Below are 26,040 nucleotides of genomic sequence, written 5' to 3' on the forward strand. Positions count from 1 at the left end.
GGTTACAGTAAGCCAAGATCCTGCCAGTGTCCTCCAGCCTGGGCCACAGAGTGAGACACCATCTAAGAAAAAAAAAAAATTTTACTGTTCTCTACCTGTGGCTGAGATGGTGAGACCGCAATGAAGGGCACTGTGAGCGAGGATCCAGATTTGGACACCCAGTGAGTTCTTGAACTTTGGGAGGGGAGTGTGAGAACACTGGGTTCCTCTCTGTTGTTGGCAGAGTTGGGGTAAAAAGAGAACTAATGCACCCATTAAAAACTCTATCCTGACCCCCAAAATGGAACTCATCCATTTTATTTTTTCCACTAAGCTCCAGCACATACCAACAATTAAAAGGTATTACAGTGTGGGGAAATCTGGAGATGCCCAGCCCCACCTACAAAAGCACCCTGTCATCAGCCCAGAGGGCCACGTTAGCATCCTGGGAGGTTCTCCTGGGCAGCAGCCAACATGTTGCCTGGCAATGCCTCCACACAGACGATGCCCACCTGCGTCCTCAGGCTTGTTCAGTCCTTGCCAGCCCCTTTATGGATAACCTTCCTTTCAAAGACCTGGCATACACTTTCAAATACTTACCTCCCAGACAGAGGGAGGATCCCAGACAGCCAGTGTGGGAGTGGAGGAGGTATTGAAAAGAAAGCTAGGTCGGGCATGGTGTTTCAGCCCTGTAATCCCAGCACTTTGGGAGGCCGGGAGGGAGGATTTGCTTTAGGCCAGGAGTTCAAGACCAGCCTGGGCAACGTGGTGAGACCCTCCATCTCTACAAGAAATGGAAAAAAAAAAAAAAAAAAAAAACAGAAAACATAGCTGGGCATCATGGCTCACACCTGTAATCCCAGCACTTTGGGAGGCTGAGGTAGGCGGATCACTTGAGGTCAGGAGTTTGAGACCAGCCTGGGCAATATGGTGAAACTCCATAGCTGCTAAAAATACAAAAATTAGTGGGGCGTGGTGGCCACCTGTAATCCCAGCTGCTCAGGAGGCTGAGGCATGCCAATCCCTTGAACCTGGGTGGCAGAGGTTGCAGTGAGCCGAGATCGAGATCGCACCACTGCACTCCAGCCTTGTTGACAGAGCGAGACTCTGTCTTAAAAAAAAAAGAAAAACAAAAAGAAAGAAGAAAAAGAAAGCTTGCTGCACCTGGACTTAGATGGGACTAAATAGAAACAGCACAAGATATTCCTTGCCACACCCTCAGGGCCAGGTGAGCTGTGACTGCCGCACCCCATGCCTGTTTTACTTCCCAAATGCAAGATCCTCTTCTCGGTTTGAGTTTGTGTCTCAAATGAATTCAGTTTTCTCTCACCGTAGTCCAGGTTCTGCCTGGCACTTTTTCCAAGGAGCACAAATTAGTCACCAAAAGCATGCAAAAGGAATACAGAGCTTTAGAGAAAATTACCTTGCAGGCACCAAAAAGAATCATTTCACACATCACAAAACCAGACTTCCTAAAAATCCTCTTCGTTCAGTGATCTCTTCAAAGTTTCAGAAAGTGTCTGCTCCCACCCATATTATTTCTCCTCTGAAATGTCTCCTAAATATCTTCCTCGTGGCTGGGCATGGTGGCTCACACCTGTAATCCCAGCACTTTGGGAGGCCGAGGCAGGCGGATTACCTGAGGTCAGGAGTTCGAGATCAGCCTGGCCAACATGGTGAAACCCCATCTCTGCTAAAAATACAAAAAATTAGCAGGGCGTGGTGGTGTGCACCTATAATCCCAGCTACTCCTGAGGCTGAGACAGGAGAATTGCTTGAACCCAGGAGGCAGAGGTTACAGTGAGCCAAGATTGCACCACTGCACTCCAGCCTGGGTGACAGGAGTGAAACCTTGTCTCAAATAAATAAATAAATAAACTCTTCCTCCTCATTCCCTCTGTCTGGAACCTCTTAACGTTTCCTATTACTCCAGTATTGTAATAAATATTATAAGAAAAGACACTGTTGCATATAGGTTGAAAGTATTCATTGAGGATATCAGGATCTTTTGCAAATGTCATCTCTTTGAATTCTCATTAACACACTGGAATTGACAGCTGAGGAAAGTGGCTTCCTTGAGAATGGAGGAGCTCAGCTAGAAACCCAAGTCTAGGCTGACGTCAAAGCTTCTCTTCCTGTGGGTGCTGCCCCCAGCTGCATTCAGCTCTTAAGTTCTAGGTAATTCCTTTTAGGCAGGTGATTCCTGGACTCTTGCTTCTTCAGTCTCCTGTCCCACATTCCAGCTGCCTTCAGTCCCAAGGGGAGCTATTGTCTCTGGTTCCCATAAATTTCTCTGAGAAATGGCTTCTCACAAACCCTGCCTCTCTATGATGACTTCCAACTCCTCGCCTGCTGCACCTGGGTCCCCACCCTAAGAATCCTAGAAGCTGAGGAGGGCGTTCTCCATCCAGCCTCCTGGACACTCCACAGGCGCATGACGGTCAGATTTATATTTTAAAAAGTGTCCCCTGGCTGCTGATTGCATTGGAGGTGAGCCAGAGTGACTCGGGAGACTTCACAGAAGACCAGATGAGAGATGATGGTTGGACTAGAGTGATGGGGCTGTGGCTTGGCTGTGTCTGCACTGAAATCTCATCTCAAATTGTAGCTCCCATAATTCCCTTGTGTTGTGGGAGGGCCTCAGTGGGAGATAATTGAATCATGGAGGTGGTTTCCCCCATACTGTTCTCCTGGTAGTGTATAAGTCTCACGAGATGTGATGATTTTATAAGAAGAAACCCCAGCCGGGCTCAGTGGCTCATGTCTGTAGTCCCAGCACTTTGGGAGGCCGAGGGGTGTGGATCACGAGATCAGGAGATCGAGACCACCCTGGCTAAAACCGTGAAACCCTGTCTCCACTAAAAATACAAAAAATTAGCCAGGCGTGGTGGGGGGGCCCCTGTAGCCCCAGCTACTCGGGAGGCTGAGGCAGGAGAATGGCGTGAACCCGGGAGGCGGAGCTTACAGGGAGCCGAGATCACGCCGCTGCACTCCAGCCTGGGCGACAGAGCAAGACTCCGTCTCAAAAAAAAAAAAAAAAAAAAAAAAAAGAAGAAACCCCTTTGCTTGGCTTTCACTGTTCTCTTGTCTGCTGCCATGTGAGACGTAACTTTCACCTTCTGCCATGATTATGAGGCCTCCCCAGCCACGTGGAACTGTGAGTCCATTAAATCTCTTTCTTTTCTAAATTGCTAAGTCTCAAGTAGTTCTTATTTATTTATTTATTTATTTACTTATTTTTGAGACAAAGTCTCACTCTGTCACCTAGGCTGGAGTGCAGTGGCGCGACCTTGGCTCACTGCAACTTGGGTTCAACTGATTCTCCTGCCTCAGCCTCCCGAGTAGCTGGGATTACAGGTGCCTGCCACCGTGCCTGGCTAATTTTTTTTTTTTTTTCATTTTAGTAGAGACAGCATTTCATCATGTTTACCAGGTTGGTCTCAAACTCCTGACTTCAAGTGATCTGCCTGGCTCGGCCTCCCAAAGTGCTGGGATTACAGCCACCGCGCCTGGCCTTGGGTATGTCTTTATCAGCAGCATGAAAATGGACTAATACAGTAAATTGGTAGTGGGAGTGGGACGCTGCTGATAAGATACCCGAAAATGTGGAAGAGACTTTGGAACTGGGTAACAGGCAGAGGCTGGAACGGTTTGGAGGACTCAGAAGACAGGAAAATGTGGAAAGTTGGGAACTCCCTAGAGACATGTTGAATGGCTTTGACCAAAATGCTGATAATGATATGGACGATGACATCCAGGCTGAGGTGGTCTCAGATAGACATGAGGAACTTGGGAACTGGAGCAAAGGTGACTCTTGTTATGTTTTAGCAAACAGACTAGTGGCATTTTGCCCCTGCCGTAGAGATATGCAGAATGTTGAACTTGAGAGAGATGATTCAGGATATCTGGTGGAAGAAATTTCTAAGCAGCAAAGCATTCAAGGGGTGACTTGGGTTCTGTTAAAGGCATTCGGTTTTATAAGGGAAGCAGAGCATAAAAGTTGGGAAAATTTGCAGCCTGACAATGCTATAGAGAAGAAAATCTCATTTTCTGAGGAGAAATTCAAGCCATCTGCAGAAATTTTTGTAAGTAATAAGAAGCCGAATGTTAATCACCAAGACAATGGGGAAAATGTCTCCAGGGCATATCAGAGACTTTTGTGGCAGCTTCTTCCCACACAGGCCCAGAGGCCTAGAAGGAAAAAAATTGTTTCGTGGGCCAGGCCCAGGGTCCCTCTGCTGTGTGCAGTCTAGGCACTTGGTGCTCTGTGTCCCAGCAACTCCAGCCATGACTAAAAGGGGCCAAGGTACACCTCAGACCATGGCTTCAGAGGGTGCAAGACCCAAGCCTTGGCAGCTTCCACATGGTATTGAGTCTGCGGGTACACAGAAGTCAAGAATTGAGGTTTGGGAACCTCTGCTTAGATTTCAGAGGATGTATGGAAATGCCTGGATGTCCAGGCAGAGGTTTGCTGCAGCAGTGGGGACCTCAGGGAGAACCTCTGCTAGGGCAGTGAGGAAAATAAATGTGGGATGGATGCCCCCCACACAGAGTCCCCACTGGGGCACTACCTAGTGGAACTGTGAGAAGAGGGCCACCATCCTCCAGACCCCAGAATGGTAGATCCATGGACAGCTTGCACCGTGCACCTGGAAAAGCTGCAAACATTCAACGCCAGCCCATGAAAGCAGCCAGGAGGGAGGTGGTACCCTGCAAAGCCACAGGGGAGGAGCTGCCCAAGACCATGGGAACCCACCTCTTTCATCAGCATGACCCAGATGTGAGATGTGGAGTCAAATATCATTTTGGAACTTTGAGATTTCACTGCCCTGCTGGATTTCAGACTTGCATGGGGCCTGTAGCCCTTTTGTTTTGGCCAATTTCTCCCATTTGGAATGCCTGTATTTACCCAATGCCTGCACCTCCATTGTATCTAGGAAGTAACTAACTTACTTTTGATTTTATAGGCTCATAGGCAGAAGGGCCTTGCCTTGTCTCAGATGAGACATTAGACTGAACTTTTGAATTAATGCTGAAATGAAGTAAGACTTTAGGGGACTGTTGGGAAGGCATGATTGGTTTTGAAATGTGAAGACATGAGATTTGGGAGGGGTCAGGAATGGAATGATGTGATTTGGCTGTGTCCTCACCAAAATCTCATATCAAATTGTAGCTCCCATAATTCCCTTGTGTTGTGGGAGGGACCCAGTGGGAGACAATTGAATCATGGGGGCAGTTTCCCCCATACTGTTCTCATGGTAGTGTATAAGTCTCATGTGATCTGATAATTTTATAAGAGGAAACCCCTTTTGCTTGGCTCTCACTCTTCTCTTGCCTGCTGCCATGTGAGACATAACATTCACCCACCGCCATGATTGTGAGGCCTCCCCAGCCACGTGGAACTGTGAGTCCATTAAACCTCTTTCTTTTGTAAATTGCTCAGTCTCAGGTATGTCTTTATCAGCAACATGAAAGCGGACTAGTACAGATGGCTAAGAGAAAAAGGAAAGACATTACAGATCTATTTTAGAGGTGGAATTGACAGGACTCAGTTTGGGATAAGATGCCAAGGATGAGAGCAAAGAAGAGGACATAAGTGCCTGGGAGGATGGTACTAAGTCTGGAATGCTGAAGATGAAAGTGCATTTACAAAAGAAGATGAAGTTTTAGGCCGGGTGGAGTGGCTCACGTCTATGGTTCCGACACTTTAGGAGGCCAAGGCAGTTCAAGACCAGCCTGGGCAACGTAGCAAGACCCTGTCTCAATTTATGAAAAAGAAAAAGAAAGGATTAAGTTTTAACTCCCATGTAACAAACCTACACATGTACACCTCAATCTAAAAATGTTTTTAAAGACAAAGAATAAGAAATGCTGGTGTAAACGTGGAGAAATGGAGCCCTTATACACTCTTGGTGGGTATATACACTAATCTAGCCATTATGGAAAACAGTATGGAGATGCCTCAAAAAATGAAAAGTAGAATTGGCATATGACCCAGAAATCTCACTGCTGGGTATGTATCCAAAGAAAATGAATATGTCAAAGGGAAATGTGCACTCCCATGTTTACTGCAGCATTATTTATAATAGCCAAGATACAGAATCATCCTAAGTGTCCATCAACACATGAGTGGGTAAAGAAAACGCAGTATATATACATAATGGAATAATATTTTGTCATTAAAAAGCATGAAACCCTTGTCATTTGCAGCAACACGATGAAACTAAAGGATATTAAGTGAAATAAGGCACAGAAGGACAAAATCACCCATTTGTGAAATCTAAAAGAGTTGATCACGTGTAATGGCCGGGTGTGGTGGCTCACGCCTGTAATCCCGGCACTTTGGGAGGCCGAGACAGGCAGATTACCTGAGTCGGGAGTTCGAGACCAGCCGGGCCAACATGGTGAAACCCCATCTCTACCAAAAATATGAAAATTAGCCGGACATGGTGGTGGGCACTTGTAATCCCAGCTACTCAGGAGGCTGAGGCAGGAGAATTGCTTGAACCTGGAAGGTGGAGGTTGCAGTGAGCCGAGATCCCGCCACTGCACTCCCTCCTGGGAGACAGAGCAAGACTCCGTCTCAAGAAAAAAAAAGGTAGTACAGAGCAGAATAGTGGCTACTCGAAGTTGGGGAGGAATGGGGAGGGATTGGTTGAGTGCAAAATTACAGCTAGATAGGAGGAATAAGTTCTGGTGTCCTATTGCACACTGCAGTGACTATATTTAACAATATTGTATTGTATATTTCAAACTATCTAAAATGGAAGCTATTTAATATTCTCATCACAAGGAAATGATAAGTATTTGAGGTGATGGATATGCTAAATATCCTGATTTGATCATTACACAACTTATCCCATAAATCTATGCAATTCTTACGTGTAAATTAAAAATAAAACTTTTACAAAATACATAATTTCTTTCTTTTTTTTTTTTTTTTTTTTGAGACGGAGTCTTGCTCTGTTGCCCAGGTGGAGTGAGCTCGATCTCGGCTCACTGCAACCTCCGCCTCCCAGGTTCACGCCATTCTCTTGCCTCAGCCTTCCGAGTAGCTGGGACTACAGTAGCCTGCCACCATGCCTGGCTAATTTTTCGTATTTCTAGTAGAGACGGGGTTTCACCATGTTAGCCAGGATGGTCTCGATCTCCTGCCCTCGTGATCTGCCCGCCTCGGCCTCCCAAAGTGCTGGGATTACAGGCGTGAGCCATCGCGCCCGGCCTCATAATTTCTTATAAGTAAAAAACACACACAGAAAAAGAAGCCAGAGAATTGAATCCAGCCATCTAAATGGACATTGAACCCACTCAGCATGACAGATGCAAGAATGAGACTTTGAGACAAGTGTGAACATTTTCATTGAAATAGAGAGGATCCAGGAGGTCTGACAGGACAAGCCAGGGACATGGTGACTCATAGCACAAGCTTCTGAGGAGCAAGAGATTTTCTAATAGGAAGAGAGAAATAATGGTTTTAAAGGAATTAGAAGGAGCAAGGAGAAGCAATACCCCACCCACATTCTCACCTTGAAGTACTTTAGAGTTTGAAAGAATGAGTAGTCTCTACTTGAGATACAAGGGAAACAGTGTCCTCAAGAGAAATCCAGGTACAGTTAAAGCCAGGAGTCACAGGGGACTGTCAATAAAGAAGCACTCTCAGGGAATAGGGGAGTTTGCTGAATCATGTAGCTGGACTTTCAGGGAGTACAACGGAAAGTTTTGTCAAATAAGAGAGGAAAAGGATGTTGGGGAAAAATCACATATTATGGTGATGTTGATGAAAAGAGTTAAACTTTGTAAAATATTTGAAGAGATTGATTCTGAGCCAAATATGAGTGACCACGGCCCCTGACATGGCCCTCAGGAGGTTCTGGGAATATGTGCCCAAGGTGGTTGGGGCACAGCTTGGTTTTATATGTTTTAGGAAGGCATGAGACATTAATTACATTTCAGAAATACATTGGTTTGGTTTAGAAGGGTGGGACAACTTAAAGTGGGGGCTTCCAGGCTATAGGTAAATTTAAACATTTTTTTTGTTGTTGACAATTGCTTGAGTTTGTTTAAAGACTTGGGATTGATAGGAATGTTTAGCTTACAGATAAAGGATTGTGGAGACCAAGTTTTATTGTGCAGAGGAAGCTCTCAGATAGCCGACTTTAGAGACAGCAGGTTGTAAAATGTTTCTTATGGGACGTAAAAGGGTGCCTGGCTCTTAGTTGATTATCTCCTGGATCTGGAAAGAAAGGAAGGAAAACAAAGGGGGTAGGGGGTTCTCTATAGAGTGAGGATTTTTCCCGCAAGAGACTTTGCAGGGCAATTTTAAGGTATGGCAAGGAAATATGTTTTGGGGTTAAATATTTTTTCCTTGTCTTATAATGTTATGCCAGAGTTAGATTGAAAAGTAAATCACAGGCCGGGCGCAGTGGCTCACACCTGTAATCCCCGCACTTTGGGAGGCCGAGGCGGGCGGATCAGGAGGTCAGGAGATCGAGACCATCCTGGCTAACACGGTGAAACCCCGTCTCTACTAAAAATACAAAAAAATTAGCTGGGCTTGGTGGCGGGAGCCTGTAGTCTCAGCTACTGGGAGGCTGAGGCAGGAGAAGGGCGTGAACCCGGGAGGCGGAGCTTGCAGTGAGCCAAGGTTGCGCCACCGCCCTCCAGCATGTGGAGTCATGCACACCCATCTCTGCACACAAGTGTAGAGTCACGTGCACCCATCTGCACACACAGGTGTCCACAAGCACCTGTCTCTGCACACACGCGTGGAGTCATGCGCACCCATCTCTGCACACATGTCCACACGCACTCGTCTCTGCACACGCGTGACCACACGCACCCATCTCTGCACACACGCATGGAGTCACGCGCACCCGTCTCTGAACACACAAGTGTCCACACGCACCCGTCTCTGCACACACACGTGTCCACACACTCCTGCTCATGTGCTGCACCTACTGGCTTTGGGCACCGACGTCAACACTTCGTCATTGTGGCAGGAGGCCCTCAGGACAGAGAAGTGCCCCCTCCCAGAGGACTCAGTCCCCGTGGGGTCAGAGGCCTGGCACAGGTCTCCCTCAGCCCCTGAAGCTGGGCACTGCAGCCTGACGCACTCCTCCCAGGGAGGTGGGGGAACCTCAGGCCTGGACCATAGCTGAGACCTCCCGCCTCCAGGATACGGAACACAGAGCCACAGTCGGCTGGTCGGCTGCAGCGTTGGGTGCAGGTGCAGGCCCAGGCTCCTTCCCCACGGCCAAACCAGGGGGTGCCAATTCTGGCCTGCCCTGCGCTCCTCTGCACTGTGTGGGTGACTCACGGGTGGCTCCAGATTTCTGGGCATAAATTGGGTCCCAGCAGAAAGTACCCCAGAGGACCAGGCAGGCTGGGGGGCAGCTCTGCCGCTCACCTCCAGACCCTGCCACCTGTCCTCCACCAGGGATTCCCTTCTCTGTCCTCTGGTCTGCCTGGCCCCAGGCCTTGACCTCCTCCCTGTGGAAATGCAGGGGCAGGGGGGGATACAGGGATGCCCTGCTCTCAGGGTGGCTCTCGGGGAAGCAGTGCTGGGGAGGGGTAGGTGAGACTGCCCCTCCCACCGGGCCCACAGCACCACCCTGGTCTGAAGCACCGCCTCCAGGAAGCCCTCTCTAAGCTCTGAGCGCCTGCGGTCTCCTGTATGCTGCTCTCTGTGGGGTCCTGTACACCCAGAGAGGCTCAGCTGCACTCGCCCGGCTGGGAGAGCTCGGTGCGGGGAACATGGCCAGGCCCCCGAGGCTCCTGCTGCTGCCCCTCCTTCTGGCGCTGGCTCGTGGCCTGCCTGGGGCCCTGGCTGCACAAGGTAAGAGCTTCCCAGGCTCTCCATGGCCACAGCTCCGGAGCTCTCCCTGCCCCATGAGCTCAGCGCCCCCAGCCTGAGCCACAGCACAGCCCCCAGGAAGCGGGTGGGGTGCTGAGTGGCCTCCAGTGTCTGAGGACTCATTTAAGAGAAGGAAAAAGGGTGGGGAGTGGCCGGGGCTGTCCAGGCAGGGCCGCTGCTTTGGGAGGAAGAAGCCCCACAGTCTCGGAACACGAGGACAGCGCCTCCCCGAACACCACCGCTGGTGCCCAGATCTGCTCTATGCCCCATAAGGCACCGTGTCTTTGGCGACATGTCAGCCCTGGGCTGTCTCAGGGCCCCACCATCCCCACCACTGTCCCCCGCAGGGAGGACATTCTCTGTCCTTCTGGCCAGACTGATGGTGACAGCCCAGGTCCTCCCCAGAGGTGCAGCAGTCTCCCCACTGCACGACCATCCCCGTGGGAGGCTCCGTCAACATCACCTGCTCCACCAGCGGGGGCCTGCACGGGATCTACCTGAAGCAGTTCGGGCCACAGCCCCAAGACATCATTTACTACGAGGATGGGGTGATGCCCACTACGGACAAACGGTTCCGAGGCCGCATCGACTTCTCAGGGTCCCAGGACAACCTGACTATCACCGTGCACCGCCTGCAGCTGTCGGACACTGGCACCTACACCTGCCAGGCCATCACCGAGGTCAACGTCTACGGCTCCGGCACCCTGGTCCTGGTGACAGGTAGGGAATGCGCCCATCCCAGACCCCCCTCCTGACCCCGGCTGCTGGCCAGGCTCTGCTCCCCCGGCCCTTGTCGTGGGACCCTCCCTCCTACACATGCCTGAACTGTTCCAGCTCCTAGCCCACCGCCCCCAGCAGCCTCTGAGATAGCTGCCCCTCCTCCCCTCCACAGCCTTTTCCTGCCCCGAACGCCAAACCCCGGGGGCTCTAACAGGTTCTCCACCGGGAGAATCCCTTCCTTCTTTTTTCCTTCGCAGAGGAACAGTCCCAAGGATTGCACAGATGCTCGGATGCCCTGCTGAGAGCCTCTGCCCTCCCTGCCCTGCCAACAGCCTCTGCCCTCCCTGACCCGCCGACAGCCTCTGCCCTCCCTGACCCGCCGACAGCCTCTGCCCTCCCTGCGGCTCTGGTGGTGATCTCCTTCCTCCTCGGGCTGGGCCTGGGGGTGGCGTGTGTGCTGGCGAGGACACAGGTCAGTGTGAGCCCCAGCTGCCACCTGTACCCCACAGATTGTTCCCTCTCCTGAGAGCAGCATGGGGGGCGCCAAAGCCCCAGAGGGAAACCCGGGTACCCGCCGCCTCCTCTGCAGGCTCTGGAACTCTCAGGGTGGAAGTGGCCTCGGCGGGGAGGGAGGGAAACCAGCACCAAAGCGACCTGAGCGGGAGGGAGCGCCCAGGCTCTGGGCCCGCGTGTGCGCGTGTGCAAGTGTGAGCGTGTGTGGGGGGGTCTCTGAGGACTGTGCGTGCATGTTGGAGTGTGCGGGCGTGCTATGTGGCCGTGGGAAGGGGAGGGGGCCTCAGACAGACACAGAGTCTAGGTGTGGCCACTGCCCTCGGCCCCTGCTGTTTGTCTGGGGCTGGAGTGGGGGCCCCGCTTGGCTTGGACTTGGTGGAGGGGTCCAAACCGCTTCCACTCTCCTTCTTCAGAGGCCCCCGCGGTCCGACCCAGCGCTGTCTGGGGAAGGCTCTGCTGGGAAGCCCTGGGGCTCAGGAGACCTGGGGGCCAGCCCAGAGGAGCCCCGTGGGGGTCTCGTGTTAAAATTAGAAAGCTGACCGGTGTGGCATGGGGTCCAGGACACCACGCTGGCCACTGGTTGGAGACGACGGTTCTATCTTTCAGATGAAGAAACTGTGCTCGTGGCGGGATAAGAATTCGGCGGCGTGTGTGGTGTACGAGGACATGTCGCACAGCCGCTGCAACACGCTGTCCTCCCCCAACCAGTACCAGTGACCCAGTGGGCCCCGCCACGTCCCGCCTGTGGTCCCCCCAGCACCTTCCCTGCCCCACCATGCCCCCCACCCTGCCACACCCCTCACCCTGCTGTCCTCCCGCGGCTGCAGCAGAGTTCGAAGGGCCCAGCCCTGCCCAGCTCCAAGCAGATACACAGGCAGTGGCCAGGCCCCACGGTGCTTCTCAGTGGACAACGACGCATCCTCCGGGAAGCCTTCCCTGCCCAGCCCACGCTGCCACCTGGAGGAAGCCTGACTGTCCTTTCGCTGCGTCTCCCGACCATGGCCAAGGAGGGCTTCTCTGTGGGATGGGCCTGGGCAAGCGGCCCTCTCCTGTCAGTGCCGGCCTACCCACCAGCAGGCCCCCAACCCCCAGGCAGCCCGGCAGAGGACGGGAGGAGACCAGTCCCCCACCCAGCCGTACCAGAAATAAAGGCTTCTATGCTTCCTTTTCTGACTTCTGCATTTATTTCTCAGCCACCAGGAGCCAGGGAGGGAGGTGGCTGACACTGCAGACCCTTCCCAAGCCTCCACCTGGGGCTTTGCAGCTGTGGCCTTGAAGGTGGGGAAGGGATCACTTCCTCACCCCAGCCCTGAAAGGAGCCCTGGGGGGCCTCTGACCCTTGAGAAGAAGCACATCCACCTGTCCAGGTGGAGGCCGGACCCAGGGGCCCTTCAGGAGCCTCAGGATGGCCCCCCATCCCCCCCACCCGCACTCCAGCAACACAGCCTCCCGAGGCCTCCGAGGCCGACCCCAGGGCACACCGGGACCAGCAAGCTGAGTACAAGGCTGCCTCACCCGAGCAGCCTGAGCGCTTCCCCTCCCTGCCCCGACTTGCAAGGTGCCTCCTCCTCGTTCTCAGAGGCCCCGGGGGAGACGCAGCCGGACTCTCCAGACCTTCCCAGGCCAGCGCAGCTCCCATGCTGCACGTGGGGACGGGAGCCACCATTCGCCCATTCCCGGGGGAAACAGGCACTGGCCCTCAGCCACTGCCTGGGGAGCTCCTAGGGCCCCACACACTGCACTTCATTGCCTCCTGTGACACAGGTGGGGAGCAAAGGTGGGGCCTTATGTGCAGGCCCCTCACCCACCCTTCACACCTGCCCCTCACCCACCCCACACCCACGCCTCAAGCCCTTCCTCCTGCTGCACTGGCGCGTTAACCCGGGGTCCTCCTTGCGCAGGATGCGCCCCACAGCCTCATCCGGCTGCCTCTGTGCAGGCTGTAGGCCACTGTCCTGGTGTCCAGGACTCATGCCCAGGACCCGGCCTCTGGTCAGCACCCCTAGCTTCACATGGGCAGCCCGGGCCGGCCTCCAACCTTGAATGTGGTCTCTGTGACACCTGGAGTAGCTTCTGGGCCGAGGCCCAAGTCCTCTCCAGCCCATCCAGGCCCACCGTCAGGAGGAGAAATCAGAGTCCCCTCCCTCCCCAGGCTGCCCTCATCCCAGGCCTGCAGGGTTGGGGGCTGCTAGCATCCCAGCCACGTTCAGCTGGTGGTCCACCTTGGCCACGGTGGTCTCCTCGGCCCTGCACACAGAGGACCTCCGTCAACACGAGAGAGTGCCTGGCTGAGAAGACAGCTGCAGACCCAGAGGCTCCTGAACCCCTGACCGCAGTCACCATCAAATCATCCATCGAGGTCACAAAGACAAAAAACTGATGCAATCAACTGCACAGTGGGAACTATTAAACTCTCTATAGAAACACTGCAAACAAAAATAAACAACAAACGTCTACAAATCAGGGTGAAATATTTGACAAGTAAACTACAGATCAAAGGTTAGTATGTTTAATTCGTACAGAGCCGTATCAATCCACGGGAAGAAAACACCAACTAAAAATACGCAAGTACCAAAAATGAGCAATAAACACAGGAACCCTTCCCATTGCTAGGTGTCAATGCAACACCAGTTGAAATGAGGTAACCTTTCGCCAACTGGGTTTGCAAAGATGTAAATGTCATTAAAATATAATGCGGCTGGGTGAGGTGGCTCATGCCTCTAATCCTAGCACTTTGGGAGGCCGAGGCGGGTGGACTGCCTGAGCTCAGGAGTTGGAGACCAGCTTGGGCAACATGGTGAAACCCCGTCTCTACTAAAATACAAAAAACAAAATTAGCCGAGTGTGGCTGCGTGCGCCTGTAGTCCCAGCTACTCGGGAGGCTGAGACAGGAGAATTGTTTGAACCCCGGAGGCGGAGGTTGCAGTGAGCAGAGATCGCACCACTACACACCAGCCTGGTGACAGAGCAAGACTCCATCTCAAAAAAAAACAAAAACAAAAACAAAAGCAATAAAATATAATGCCCCTTTTACTTGGAAATTCCACTTCTATAAAAGTTTCTTTGGGAAATTATCTTTAGGCACAGAAACAAGTTTAGAGGTATAGTGATATTCATTGCAATGTAACTTTCAATTAAAAAATTAACAACTGAAGCCGGGTACCGTGGTATGCACCTGTGGTCCAGCTACTTGGGAGGCCAAGGTGAGAGGATCACTTGAGCCCAGGAGTTCGAGGCTGCAGTGAGCTGTGACTGTGCCACAGCACTCCAGCCTGGGTGGCAGAGCAAGATCCCATCTTTATCTTTATCATATATATATATATATATATATATACTTTTTTTTTTTTTTTTTTTTTTTTTTGAGATGGAGTCTCACTGTCACCAGGCTGGAGTGCAGTGGTGCGATCTCAGCTCACTGCAACCTCTCATTTCCTGGTTCAAGCAATTCTCCTGCCTCAGCCTCCTGAGTAGCTGGGACTACAGGTGCCCACCACCACACCCGGCTAATTTTTTGTATGTTTAGTAGAGACGGGGTTTCACCATGTTGACCAGGGTGGTCTCGATCTCCTGACCTCGTGAGTATTTTTATTTTTTATGTTTTTTTTTTTTTTTTTTTTTGAGACGGAGTCTCGCTCTGTCGCCCAGGCTGGAGTGCAGTGGCGCAATCTCGGCTCACTGCAAGCTCCGCCTCCCGGGTTCACGCCATTCTCCTGCCTCAGCCTCTCTGAGTAGCTGGGACTACAGGCGCCCGCCAACACGCCCGGCTAATTTTTTGTATTTTTAGTAGAGACGAGGTTTCACCGTGGTCTCGATCTCCTGACCTCGTGATCCGCCCGCCTCGGCCTCCCAAAGTGCTGGGATTACAAGCATGAGCCACTGCGCCCGGCCTATTTTTTATGTTTTAATATTTATTTTAATTTTTAAATAGAGACAGGGTTTTGCCATGTTGCTCAGGCTGGTCTCAAACTCCTGGGCTCAAGCAATCTGCCCACGTTGGCCTCCCAACGTGCTGCTGGGATTACAGATGTGAGCCACCATACCCAGCTGAGACCCTATCTTAAAAATAGATATAACAACTAAGGAAGGATGTAAGTCTCCAAGCAGGAGAATTTTGTTATAGTGATTATGGCACATGCAGCATGTGGTAAAAGGGCCCCATGGGCCCGGCGCGGTGGCTCACGCCTGTCATCCCAGCACTTTGGGAGGCCGAGGTGGGTGGATCACTTAAGGTCAGGAGTTCGAGACCAGCCTGACATCATGGTGAAACCCTGTCTCCAGTAAAAATACAAAAACTATCCAGGCATGATGGCGGGTGCCTATAATCCCAGTTACTTGGGTGGCTGAGGCAGGAGAATTGCTTGAATCCGGGAAGCGGAGGTTGTAGTGAGCTGAGATCACGCCACTGCACTCCAACCTGGGCAACAAGGCGAGACTACATCTCAAAACAACAATAATAATAATAATAATACTTAAAAAATAAAAGGGCACCATGGAAAAATCTGTGACTTCACCCTAGGACCTTCACATGACCCAGTGAAGCCACACAGATGGTTGCAGAATAGACGTATGAGGCACATTTATTACAATATAGATGGTGTACGTGTTGCTTACAGGGACGCGTTCTGAGAAATGCATCGCTAGGCAGTGTCATCATTGTGTGACCGTCACCGAGTGCGCTCGCGTGACCTAGACTTAGAGCCCAGGCCACACCCAGGCCACACCCAGGCTTCCTGGTGGAGCTGCTGTCATCGTATGGGACCACCATGGCATGTGCAGCCATGTTGACCAAAACATCTTTTTTTTTTGTATTTGTAGTAGAAACAGGGTTTCACCGTGTTAGCTGGGATGGTTTCGGTCTGCTGACCTTGTGATCCACCCGCCTCGGCCTCCCAAAGTGCTGGGACCACAGGCATGAGCCACCGCGCCCGGCTGACCAAAACGTCTTTATGTTAAGCATGGCTACACCTGTATGTATGTTTATTTCTGCATGACTAAAATAATGGAATAGACTTACAAGGTGCTAACAATGGTTCTTTCTGGGTGATGAGCTGTGGGTTTAGTTTCTTCTTTCTCAGTATTTGTATTTGACAATGGTGTGTTAGCCGGGGCAGGGAGTCGCCAGACACAACGGGCTTGGCATTCCAGGACACGCTCCCCCAGTTCTCACGGGTTCCCAGGGCTGCAGCCAGCAGTGTCTCACTGTCCCAGGGCCCTCATGGTGGCCTCTGCGGTGTCCACGGCCCCTGCTGCTCTCTCTGCACCTGACACTCGGGCCCTCGGCACCAGGAGACCACCAAACTCGTCTGTAAACATGGATAAGTCACTGAAGTACCCGCATTTGGGGAGCCCCTGGGACCTGTTCGCCAGCAGCTGTGTGCCTGCCCAGCTCACGCTGGTTCCTGTGCGTCCAACACTGACGGCTGGGACCCAGACAGTGACCCGGGAAAAGCTAAGGGGATGCAGGGATAAGGGGCTGGGGCTCAAGGTTCCAAGAACCCAGGCACTCCACACAGGGGACCTCCGCCAATACGAGAGACAGCCCGGCGGCCTTGGACAAGTCACTGCCCCTCTGGGCCTTCATTTGCCGTCTGTAAATGAGGGAGGTGGGTTCGTGCTCTCCTCAATGGCAGGACTCTGGTTTCCAGGCCGTGCTGGCCAGCCTGCCCACACCCTGACCCTCAGCTCCCACCAGAGTGCTGTCTCCACGTCCCCTGTCCTCTCGTCCCTGATAAGCAGAGAGCACCATGAGCCCATTGGCAGAGCTCTTGTCATCAGAGGCATCCCCCACAGCCTGACTCCACCCCAGGGACCAGAGGCCATGCAGGGACAGGCCGTGCTCCCCAAGGTCCTTCTCCTCTCCCCAATCCTCTCCATGCTCAGGGCCATGCTCCCCAAGGTCCTCCTCTCCCTTAATCCCCTCCATGCTCAGGGCCGAGGTCCTCCTCTTCCTTAATCCCTTTCGTGCTCAGGGCCGTGCTCCCCGAGATTCTCCTCCCCTCCTCCTGATTCCATCCAGCCTCCACCGCTCATCTCAGTGCCCATAATCATCTCTCCACTTCTCTGTCCACAGCTAGACTGCAAGGACCCAGAGGACAGGGAGGGTCCTTCATGGTGTGTCCCCACCCCCACCCAGGCTCAGGTGTAGAGGGCCCGTGACTGAGCACGCTGTGTCCTGGGCGTGTCGGGTCGATGTGCACACCAGTCGAATTCTTCTCGTAACAAAGATCACGCTCTCTGCCTGAGTCCTGTTTCCCCCACCGTCTATTTCCGGAACCGAGCCTCTCTGGGCTTGGTTTTCTTATTCGTAAAATAGGGACAAGACAATACTTGTCAGAGCAAATGCTCCCCAACTGTACGGGCTTGGCTGGACACCGCAGGAGATAGAAAGTAAAGCCCTTGACCATGAGGGGAAACCTTTCAGATTTGGAGAAACAGAGTAAGCACCAGCCCAGGGCAGCCCTGTGCTTTGGGGAGTGGTGGAAACTCCCAGTGTGGAGCATTCACCCCTCACCCCAAAGCCCAAGGGTGGCCACTGAGCCCCTACTTCAAGCTCTTAAAGCTAAGCTCCCGGCCAGGCACGGTGGCTCACGCCTGTAATCCCAGCACTTCGGGAGGCCGAGGCAGGCAGATCACGAGGCCAGGAGATCACGAGGCCAGGAGGTCGAGACCATCTTGGTTGACATGGTGAAACCCTGTCTCTACTAAAAACACAAAAAATTAGCTAGGCCTGGTGGCTCATGCCTGTGATCCCAGCTACTCGGGAGGCTGAGGCAGGAGGATCACTTGAACAGGGGAGGCAGAGGTTGCAGTGAGCCGAGATCGTGCCACTGCACTCCAGCCTGGGCGACAGAGTGAGACTCCATCTCAAAAAAAACGAAGCTCCCAACAGGAGGTGCTGGCCAAGGAACAGTGGCTGACAGGGAGGGGGTTGGCAAGGAGGGCAGAGGACTCTGAGGGGCAGGGCCTGTGCCACCCAGGGGCTCGCCCCTCCCACTCCAGGCTTGGCCCAGCCCCAAAGCCTGGACCAGATCTGGGTGTCCTTGAGACTCATGGCCTGAGAGCTGGCATCCTGAGGCGGGCGCTCTGTCCAGGAAGCAGATGGCCACACGGGCCACAGGCACCTCGGGGAGCCAGGGCAGAGCCGCACCCGTCACGGCCAGCAAAAGGCACACTCTCAAAGGACGGGAGCAGGAAGAAAAAGCTGTCAATACCCACGCGGCACGCCAGGGGTGAAAGGCAGAATCCCTGACCCAGTGAAACCGCGGATGGAATGAGCAACAGGAAAGCCGCGTTAGAGAGGGGCAAGATCCAGCTGAGGAAGTCTCCCAGAAGGAAAAAATAGAGAGAGAGAGAAGAAGAAAAAGCTAAGAGACACAGATAACGGAAGAGAAAACATATCCAATAAAGGGATGAGAAAGAGAGGGAGAATGATGATAAATCTCGCAGAAGCAGAGAAGAGAGAGCGCTTATATCACAGCAGCGCATCGAGGGCCACACAGGAGAGAGCAGGAAACCCTGCTGGACACATTCAAGGGACTAGAACGTCAAAAGCAGAGAGAGAATCCTCAAACTCACATGGTCTCAGAATTCTCAATGACAACTCTGGGTTCAAGGAGACAATGGAAAAAATATGCGTCAGTACGGAAAGAAAAGAAGTTTGTACCTGGAATGTCGCCTCTAACTAAACTATCATAAAATTTAAGTATATAATAAAGATATTCTCAGGCATATAAGGGTTTTTGTTTTGTTTTTTTTTGTTTTGTTTGAGACAGAGTCTCACTCTGTCACCTAGGCTGGAGTGCAATGGTGCAATCTTGGCTCATTGCAACCTCCACCTCCTGGAGTCAAGTTATGCTCCCACCTCAGCCTCCTGGGTAGCTGGGATGACAGGCATGTGCTATTGCGCCGGGCCAATTTTTGTATTTTTATTTTTAGTAGAGACAGGGTTTCACCATGTTGGCCAGGCTAACTTCAAACTCCTGACCTCAAGTGATCCGTCCGCCTCCCACAGTGATGGGATTACAGGCGTGAGCCACCGTGCCCAGCTGTATATAAGGTCTTAAGACACATCTGAGAAGTTGACTTTGAAACCCCTCTTGGAGGCAGGATCCAAGTAAGAAGAAACCGAAACTGGAAGATCCTTACAAGAGAAATAAGAAGCAATCAGAGTTTATTTTGTTCAAAAAAGAAAAAGCAATGACAAAAAAAAAAAAGCACAGAATCTACAATGTATGTTCAATCTACATAACAATCTAGAACTAAAATTCTAGATAATACCAATGTCATGGAGAGAGGGAGGTGGAGACCGAGGGACGTGGCAACATGTGGAGACACTTCTCCTGTCAGAAACAAGATGTAGATGAAGACGAGGTTTAGAAATCAAGCTGGGTGGCCGGGCGCAGTGGCTCACACCTATAATCCCAGGGCTTTGGGAGGCCGAGGTGGGTGGATCACTTGAGGTCAGGAGTCTGAGACCAGCCTGATCAACATGGTGAAACCCCAGTCTCTACTAAAAAATACAAAAATTAGCCAGGCGTGGTGGCAGGTGCCTGTAATCCCAGCTACTTGAGAGGCTGAGGTGGGAGAATCACTTGAACCCAGGAGGTGGAGGTTGCAGTGAACCAAGATCATGCCATTGCACTCCAGCCTGGGTGACAGAATGAGACCCTGTCTCCAAATAAATAAATAAATAAATAAATAAATAAATGTAAAGATTCAACAATATGTTGTCTACAGAAGATACCTATTTTTTTCTTTTCTTTCTTTCTTTTTTTTTTTTTTTTTTTGGAGATGGAGTCTTGCTCTGTCTCACTGGAGTGCAGTGTCCGATCTCTGCTCACTGCAAGCTCCGCCTCCTGGGTTCACACCATTTTCCTGCCTCAGCCTCCCAAGTAGCTGGGACTACAGGTGCCTGCCACCACATCTGGCTAATTTTTTGTATTTTTAGTAGAGACGAGGTTTCACTGTGTTAGCCAGGATGGTCTCGATCTCCTGACCTCGTGATCCGCCTGCCTTGGCCTCCCAAAGTGCTGGGATTACAGGCATGAGCCACCACTCCCAGCCTCTCTTTTCTTTTCTTCTTTTCTTTTCTTTTCTTTCTTTTTGAGACAAGGTCCCACTCTGTTGCCCAGGCTGGTGTGCAGTGGCTCGATCACAGCTCTGTGCAGCCTCGACCTCCCAGGCTTAAGCAATCCTCCTCCCTCAGCCTCCTGAGTAGCTGAGACTACAGGTGTGCACCACCATACCCAGTTAATTTTTTTGAATTATTTGTAGAGATGGGTCTCACTGTGTTGCCCAGGCTGATCTCAAACTCCTGGCCTCAAGTGATCCTCCCACCTCAGCCTCCCAAAGTGCTATGATTACAAGCATAAGCCACCACACCTGTAAACACACTTGAAACAAAAGGACAACAACAGGTTGGAAATAAAAGGATAGAGAATTTATGAGGCAGATGGGAACCAGAAGAAAACAAAAGTTATCAATCTTATGTTCTGACAAAATGGAACAATAGAGTAAGATACAACCAGTATGAACACAGGTGAAACTAAAAATAAAGACAAAATATGCAAACCAGGAATGATGTAACCACAGAGAAAAACAGATACATCACCCATTTAAGCCCAAGCTTTTAATGTGCTACTTCAGCTCTAAGTCACGAAATTAGTTAACATGGACCTCTACGCTTGTGAAACAGAAAACAGACACTAGTGTCAGTGTACATGAAACCTTGTTTAAATGCTCATTTACTGTCATCAGGAACTAAGCAAGAAAATGAGAACCAGGCTGGGCGCAGTGGCTCACGCCTGTCATCGCAGCACTTTGGGAGGCCGAGGTGAGTGGATCACTTCAGCCCAGGAGCTCCAGACCAGCCTGGGCAACATGGCGAAACCCAGTCTCTACAAAAAATACAAAAATTAACTGGGCGTGGTGACGCATGCCTGTAATCCCAGCTACTCGGGAGGCTGAGGTGGGGGGATCTCTTGAGCCCAGAGTTTGAAGTTGCAGTGAGCCGAGATTGCGCCACTGCACTCCAGCCTGGGTGACAGAGCAAAGCCCTGTCTCAAAAAAAAAAAAAAAAAAGAAGAAGAGAATAAAAATTCTTCTTAATGCCTCCACACCCAAAGATAACTATACCTGACCACACAGACAGGCAGGAAGCTGCCTCTGGGGGCTCGCACACGGTGTGGTAACGGAAGCCCGCACGCAGGGCAGCACAGAGGGTCGGGGGGAGCAGCCACTCAGCAGAGTGGAGCCTCAGCCTCTACAAATTGAGGGGGCTGGCTATGAAAATAAACAAAAAATTAGAAGTATAAAATTATGTACACAAGCGAATATTTATTTAGAATGAGAAAATCTCAGATTTTTAAAAAGCATCAACAATATCCAGGAAATAACAGTATTTTTAAGTTAACGGGCGCCACAAATTGTATTTTTGCTGCTTCGTCTTGCTGCCTGCTCTCTGGCCGCCTGTTCAGGTGGCCACAGTGTCGTGACATCATTTGTTTCCCTCTGGAGGCTCTGAGGGAGAACGGGCTCCAGGCCTCTCCCAGCTCCTGGGACTGCCGGCGGCCCTGGTGTTCCTGGCTTGTGGCTGCACCGCTCCAGTCTCTGCCTCCGTCGTCACGTGGCCTTCTCCCAGGCCTGTGGTTTCTCTCTTCACATCAGGACACCAGCCATGTGGGATTCAGGGCCATCCAGTAACCTCAACTGGATGACATCTGCCAAGACCCTGTCTCCAAATAAGGCCCTGTTCAGAGGTTCCAGGCGGACACGGATTTCAGGGGACACCATTCAATCCAGGGCAACATCCCTCTCTCAGACAGCTGGAAACAACATCCTCAGTCTCAGAGCAACTGCACAGCCATCAACATGCCCCACTCAGCTAAGCCCAGCTAAACACCCCAGCTCAGTGTCCCTCAGCCGGGCCCCAGAAATGCTCTGGGCACCTGATGCCAGAGGAGACGGCAGTCTGGACCAGCTGCTGTCAAAACAGCTTGAGCAAATTGTATACAACCCCAGCCGGGTGAAGACATTGCCAGGCCTCCTCCAGGGCCTTAAGAGGGCTGAGGTCTGCGGTCAGGTGCTTCAGGGTGAATAGGCCCCAGCCAGGTCCAGCCAGACAGGCTGCCTCGCGGAGCCGGTGGTGTCTGCACAGCACCAAAGGCCCCGAAGGTGGGGTTGTTAGTTCTGTGTCGCAGGAGGGAGGGCGCCAGCACCGATCCCATGTCAGAGATCCCATCTGCCACAGCTTCTCCAAGGGTGGACCGGGAGCTCAGGGGCAGGCCTGAGACCACCCCTGAGCCCCATGGCAGGAATTTCCAGCCCCCAGCCTTCCACATGACCCATTTGCCCTAGAGCCAGTGCTGGGCCTCCCCAAGCACGAGGATGCCCAGTTGAGTGGCAATGGGAGCCCCAGGCCTGAGTAACATCCTCAAAACCAAATGCCAGGTTAGGAGCAAAGCTGGAGCCAGGAGTAGGTTCTTGTTCCTCAGAATAAGTGACTTTTACACTCAGTCAACTGTTTTTTTTTTTTTTTTTTTTTGAGACAGGGTCTCTCTCTGTTGCCTGGGCTGGAGTGCAGTGGTGTGATCACAGCTCACTGCAGCCTCCACCTCCTGGGCTCAAGTGATCCTCCTGCCTCAGCCTCCCAAACAGCTAGGACGACAGGTGCACATCACCACACCAGGCTAATTTTTTTTCTTTGGTGGAGATACGGTCTCTCCGTGTTGCCCAGGCTGATCTCAAACTCCTGTGCTCAAGCAATCCGCCCGCCTCAGCCTCCCAAAGTGCTGGGATTACACGTGTGAGCCACTGTACCCAGCCTCATTCAACAAATATTGACTCAGTGGCTGCTTTGCCCAGGATGGTGGTCTAGGTGCTGGGGATACAGCAGAGAATAAACAAACTCGGGGTCTTGTCCTAGGGCCCTGGGGGAGGCAGGACAATAAGTGACATCCGTAAGGTAGCATCTGAGGTGCTAGGCAGCAAGGGAGCTGATGAGAAGACAGCAGGAGAGCTTTGAGAGGTTGGGAGGAGGGGAGGGCACAATGCCAGGGCCCAAGCCAGGGGCCAGCCTGGGAGCACCAGGGCCGTGTCCAGGAGAGGGACAGGCGGGCCGAGGTACTAGCGTGGGAGCTCACAGTGTGTTTGCTGAACTGGTTGGAGGCACAAATGCAAGAAGGGGAGGTGGGACAGGTGGGTCAGGTGGGTCAGGTGGATGAGGTGGGTCAGGTGGGTCAGGTGGATGAGGTGGGTCAGGTGGGTCAGGTGGATGAGGTGGATGAGGTGGGTCAGGTGGGTCAGGTGGATGAGGTGGATGAGGTGGATGAGGTGGGTCAGGTGGGTCAGGTGGATGAGGTGGATGAGGTGGGTCAGGTGGGTCAGGTGGGTCAGGTGGGTCAGGTGGATGAGGTGGGTCAGGTGGGTCAGGTGGATGAGGTGGATGAGGTGGATGAGGTGGGTCAGGTGGGTCAGGTGGATGAGGTGGGTCAGGTGGGTCAGGTGGATGAGGTGGATGAGGCGGATGAGGTGGGTCAGGCGGGTCAGGTGGATGAGGTGGATGAGGTGGGTCAGGTGGATGAGGTGGATGAGGTGGGTCAGGTAGGTCAGGTGGGTCAGGTGGATGAGGTGGGTCAGGTGGGTCAGGTGGATGAGGTGGATGAGGTGGGTCAGGTGGGTCAGGTGGATGAGGTGGATGAGGTGGACGAGGTGGGTCAGGTGGGTCAGGTGGGTCAGGTGGATGAGGTGGATGAGGTAGGACAGATGGGTCAGGTGGATGAGGTGGATGAGGTGGGTCAGGTGGGTCAGGTGGGTCAGGTGGGTCAGGTGGATGAGGTGGGTCAGGTGTGTCAAGTGGGTCAGATGGGTTGGGTGGGTCGGGTGGGTTCGGTGAGACAGGTGGGTCAGGTGGATCAAATGGGTCAGGTGGGTCAGGTGGATCAGGTGGGTCGCCTGGGACAGGTGAGACAGGTAGGTGAGGTGGGAAACTGGGCCACGCTTTCTCTCTGGGAGAGGTGAGAGAAAGCTTCAGGTCTGTGCAGATGGCCCTGAGGGCTTGGAGCACAGCCAGGGCCCTGCTCGTCATTTTCTGGGCACTGGGTTCCAGGGTCCTGGGCCCAGAGAATGGGTTCCATCCTGGATGAGGTTAGCAGGGCAAGGTGGGGGAAGCACCTGCTCGGGCCATCATGCTCCTGAATCAGGTACCTGGGGGTGGGCAAAATGCTCCCTTCCCCGCCACTGCCACCACACAACGGCAAAGGGACGAATGTCCAAGGCTGTCTGAAGGCCAGGCCCCTGGGGCAGCACCATGCAGGCAGGGGCCTCCCAAAGCAGGGGTCACAGGCAGGGGGGTCACAGGTGGGGGGTCATAGGCAGGGCTTACAGGCAGGGGGGTCACACGTGGGGGTTACAGGTGGGGGTCACAGGTGGGGGGTCACAGGCAGGGGTCACAGGCAGGGGTTAACAGGCGGGGGATCACATGTGGGGTCACAGGCGGGGGGTCACAGGTGGAGGTCACAGGTGGGGGTTAGAGGCGGGGGTCACTGGTGAGGGGTCACTGGTGAGGGGTCACTGAGGCGGGAGGATCACTTGAGCCCAGGAGGTGGAGGCTGCAGTGAGCTGTGATCATACCACTGCACTCCAGCCCAGGCAACAGAGAGAGACCCTGTCTCTCTCTGGGTCACAGCTGGGGCGTCACAGGTGGGGGTCACAGCTGGGGGTTACAGGCGGGGGTCACAGGTTGGGGGCTCACAGGTGGGGGCCATATGTGGGGGTCACAGGCGGGGTCACCCATTCTCTTCATTTTCCGCTTGTCTACTGTCAGCCTCTGCCTGGTGGAAAGGGGTTGCCAATGCTGTTGGGAAAATGGCCTCAGAGGACAGGACAGGGAATCGCTGTGGCCTGGGGCAGCTGGAGTGGAGCCCAGGAGCTGGTGGTGGACATGGGGAAGAGAGGAAGGGAGGAGGGAGAGGGAAGGAGATAAGGGGGCAAGGAGCGGAGGGGCAGGGAGCAGGGGGAGGGGAGGGGATGGATGGGGCCGGGCCACCCCCAGGCTCGCAGAGTCAGCAGGGAGAACACGCGTCGGCTCCCACCAGGGTGGGTCGGCCAGAACCCAGCAGCCTGGAGGCGGGGGCTTTTGGTGCTCAGAGGCCAGAGGGCCTCAGAGGGCAGCTGGAAGAAGGGCAGGAGCCATGTAGAGGGGCCCTAACCTCCCCGTGACAGGGCCAGGTCGCATCTGCTCCTCTCTCCTCCCTTCCTCCCCTCCCCTCCACTCCCCTCCCCTTCTCTCGCCCGACAAGCCCCTCTCCCCCAGGGCTCCTTCTCCTTCCCACCCCCAGCCCCAGGGGCCCCCTCAGCCCCTCCACTTGCTTGAGTGGTGAAGGATAGTGGGGTTGGCTGACGGAAGGACGGCCGCCAGGCCGGGAGCTGCTGTCCTGCTGAGACTCTCAAGCTGCCCTGCGTCCGGTGGGAAGCCTCCGGGACCCTCAAGCCTCCCGGTCTCCAGGCTGTGGCAGGTGGCTGGCCTGCTTGGAGACACCCCTGGGCCTGGGGCTCCTCAGGTGCCCCCCGAGCACATCCGCCTCTCCCTCAGGTTCAAGCCATCAGCTTCACCCCATTGTTTAATGCATTTAATCTTCATGGGCTCACAGGGAGCCAGGGAGACCCGGCCTCTCCTGTAATAAAACCAAGCCTGAGCCAGGAGGAGGAGGCCCAAGTCAGGACAGCGAGGTCTGAGGGGCACCCGCCTGCCCCAGGTAACAATGATGGGGAAGGAGAGTTCCCCTCCGGAGAGACCTCAACCTCCCCCGCCCCGCAGAAGTAGGGAGTCGTCACCAGGGCCTGTGGCCACAGCTGGATGAGCTCTTCAGGAGCTGTGCAGGGTGGAGGAGGGGCTCAGTGCGGTGCAAAGACCACAGGACATGGTGCCCCCTGACACAGGGACACGGGCCCCAGAGGCCAGGGCCACCGCCAATGGC

General features: G+C 53.3%; 1 protein-coding gene across 2 annotated transcripts; it reads left to right on the top strand.

The window, feature by feature from the left end:
• Positions 1 to 9,619: 9,619 nt before the first annotated feature.
• CD7 (CD7 molecule) lies at positions 9,620 to 25,032 on the top strand. Of its 2 annotated transcripts, none has more exons than XM_003274843.4 (4): positions 9,620 to 9,814; positions 10,238 to 10,552; positions 10,810 to 11,024; positions 11,672 to 12,233. In XM_003274843.4, the coding sequence occupies exons 1-4, from the start codon at positions 9,733 to 9,735 to the stop codon at positions 11,780 to 11,782; spliced, it is 723 nt and encodes a 240-aa protein (XP_003274891.1). In that variant the 5' UTR covers positions 9,620 to 9,732; the 3' UTR covers positions 11,783 to 12,233. The 2 variants fall into 2 exon arrangements, 1 of the variants encoding a protein (XP_003274891.1); XR_001116911.2 differs by lacking the exon at positions 11,672 to 12,233 and adding an exon at positions 25,022 to 25,032 and having other exon boundaries at positions 9,705 to 9,814; positions 10,810 to 11,316.
• Positions 25,033 to 26,040: the final 1,008 nt, after the last annotated feature.

Source organism: Nomascus leucogenys, chromosome 14 (genome assembly GCF_006542625.1).
Source record: "Nomascus leucogenys isolate Asia chromosome 14, Asia_NLE_v1, whole genome shotgun sequence".
Classification (NCBI taxonomy): Eukaryota; Metazoa; Chordata; class Mammalia; order Primates; family Hylobatidae; genus Nomascus; species Nomascus leucogenys.

Coding starts and splice junctions, on each gene's coding strand:
- CD7 (XM_003274843.4), top strand. CDS start 9,733: ATGGCCAGGCCCCCGAGGCTCCTGCTGCTGCCCCTCCTTCTGGCGCTG. Junction 9,815..10,237: donor TGGGGCCCTGGCTGCACAAG/GTAAGAGCTTCC, acceptor GGTCCTCCCCAG/AGGTGCAGCAGTCTCCCCAC. Junction 11,025..11,671: donor GTGTGCTGGCGAGGACACAG/GTCAGTGTGAGC, acceptor TCTATCTTTCAG/ATGAAGAAACTGTGCTCGTG.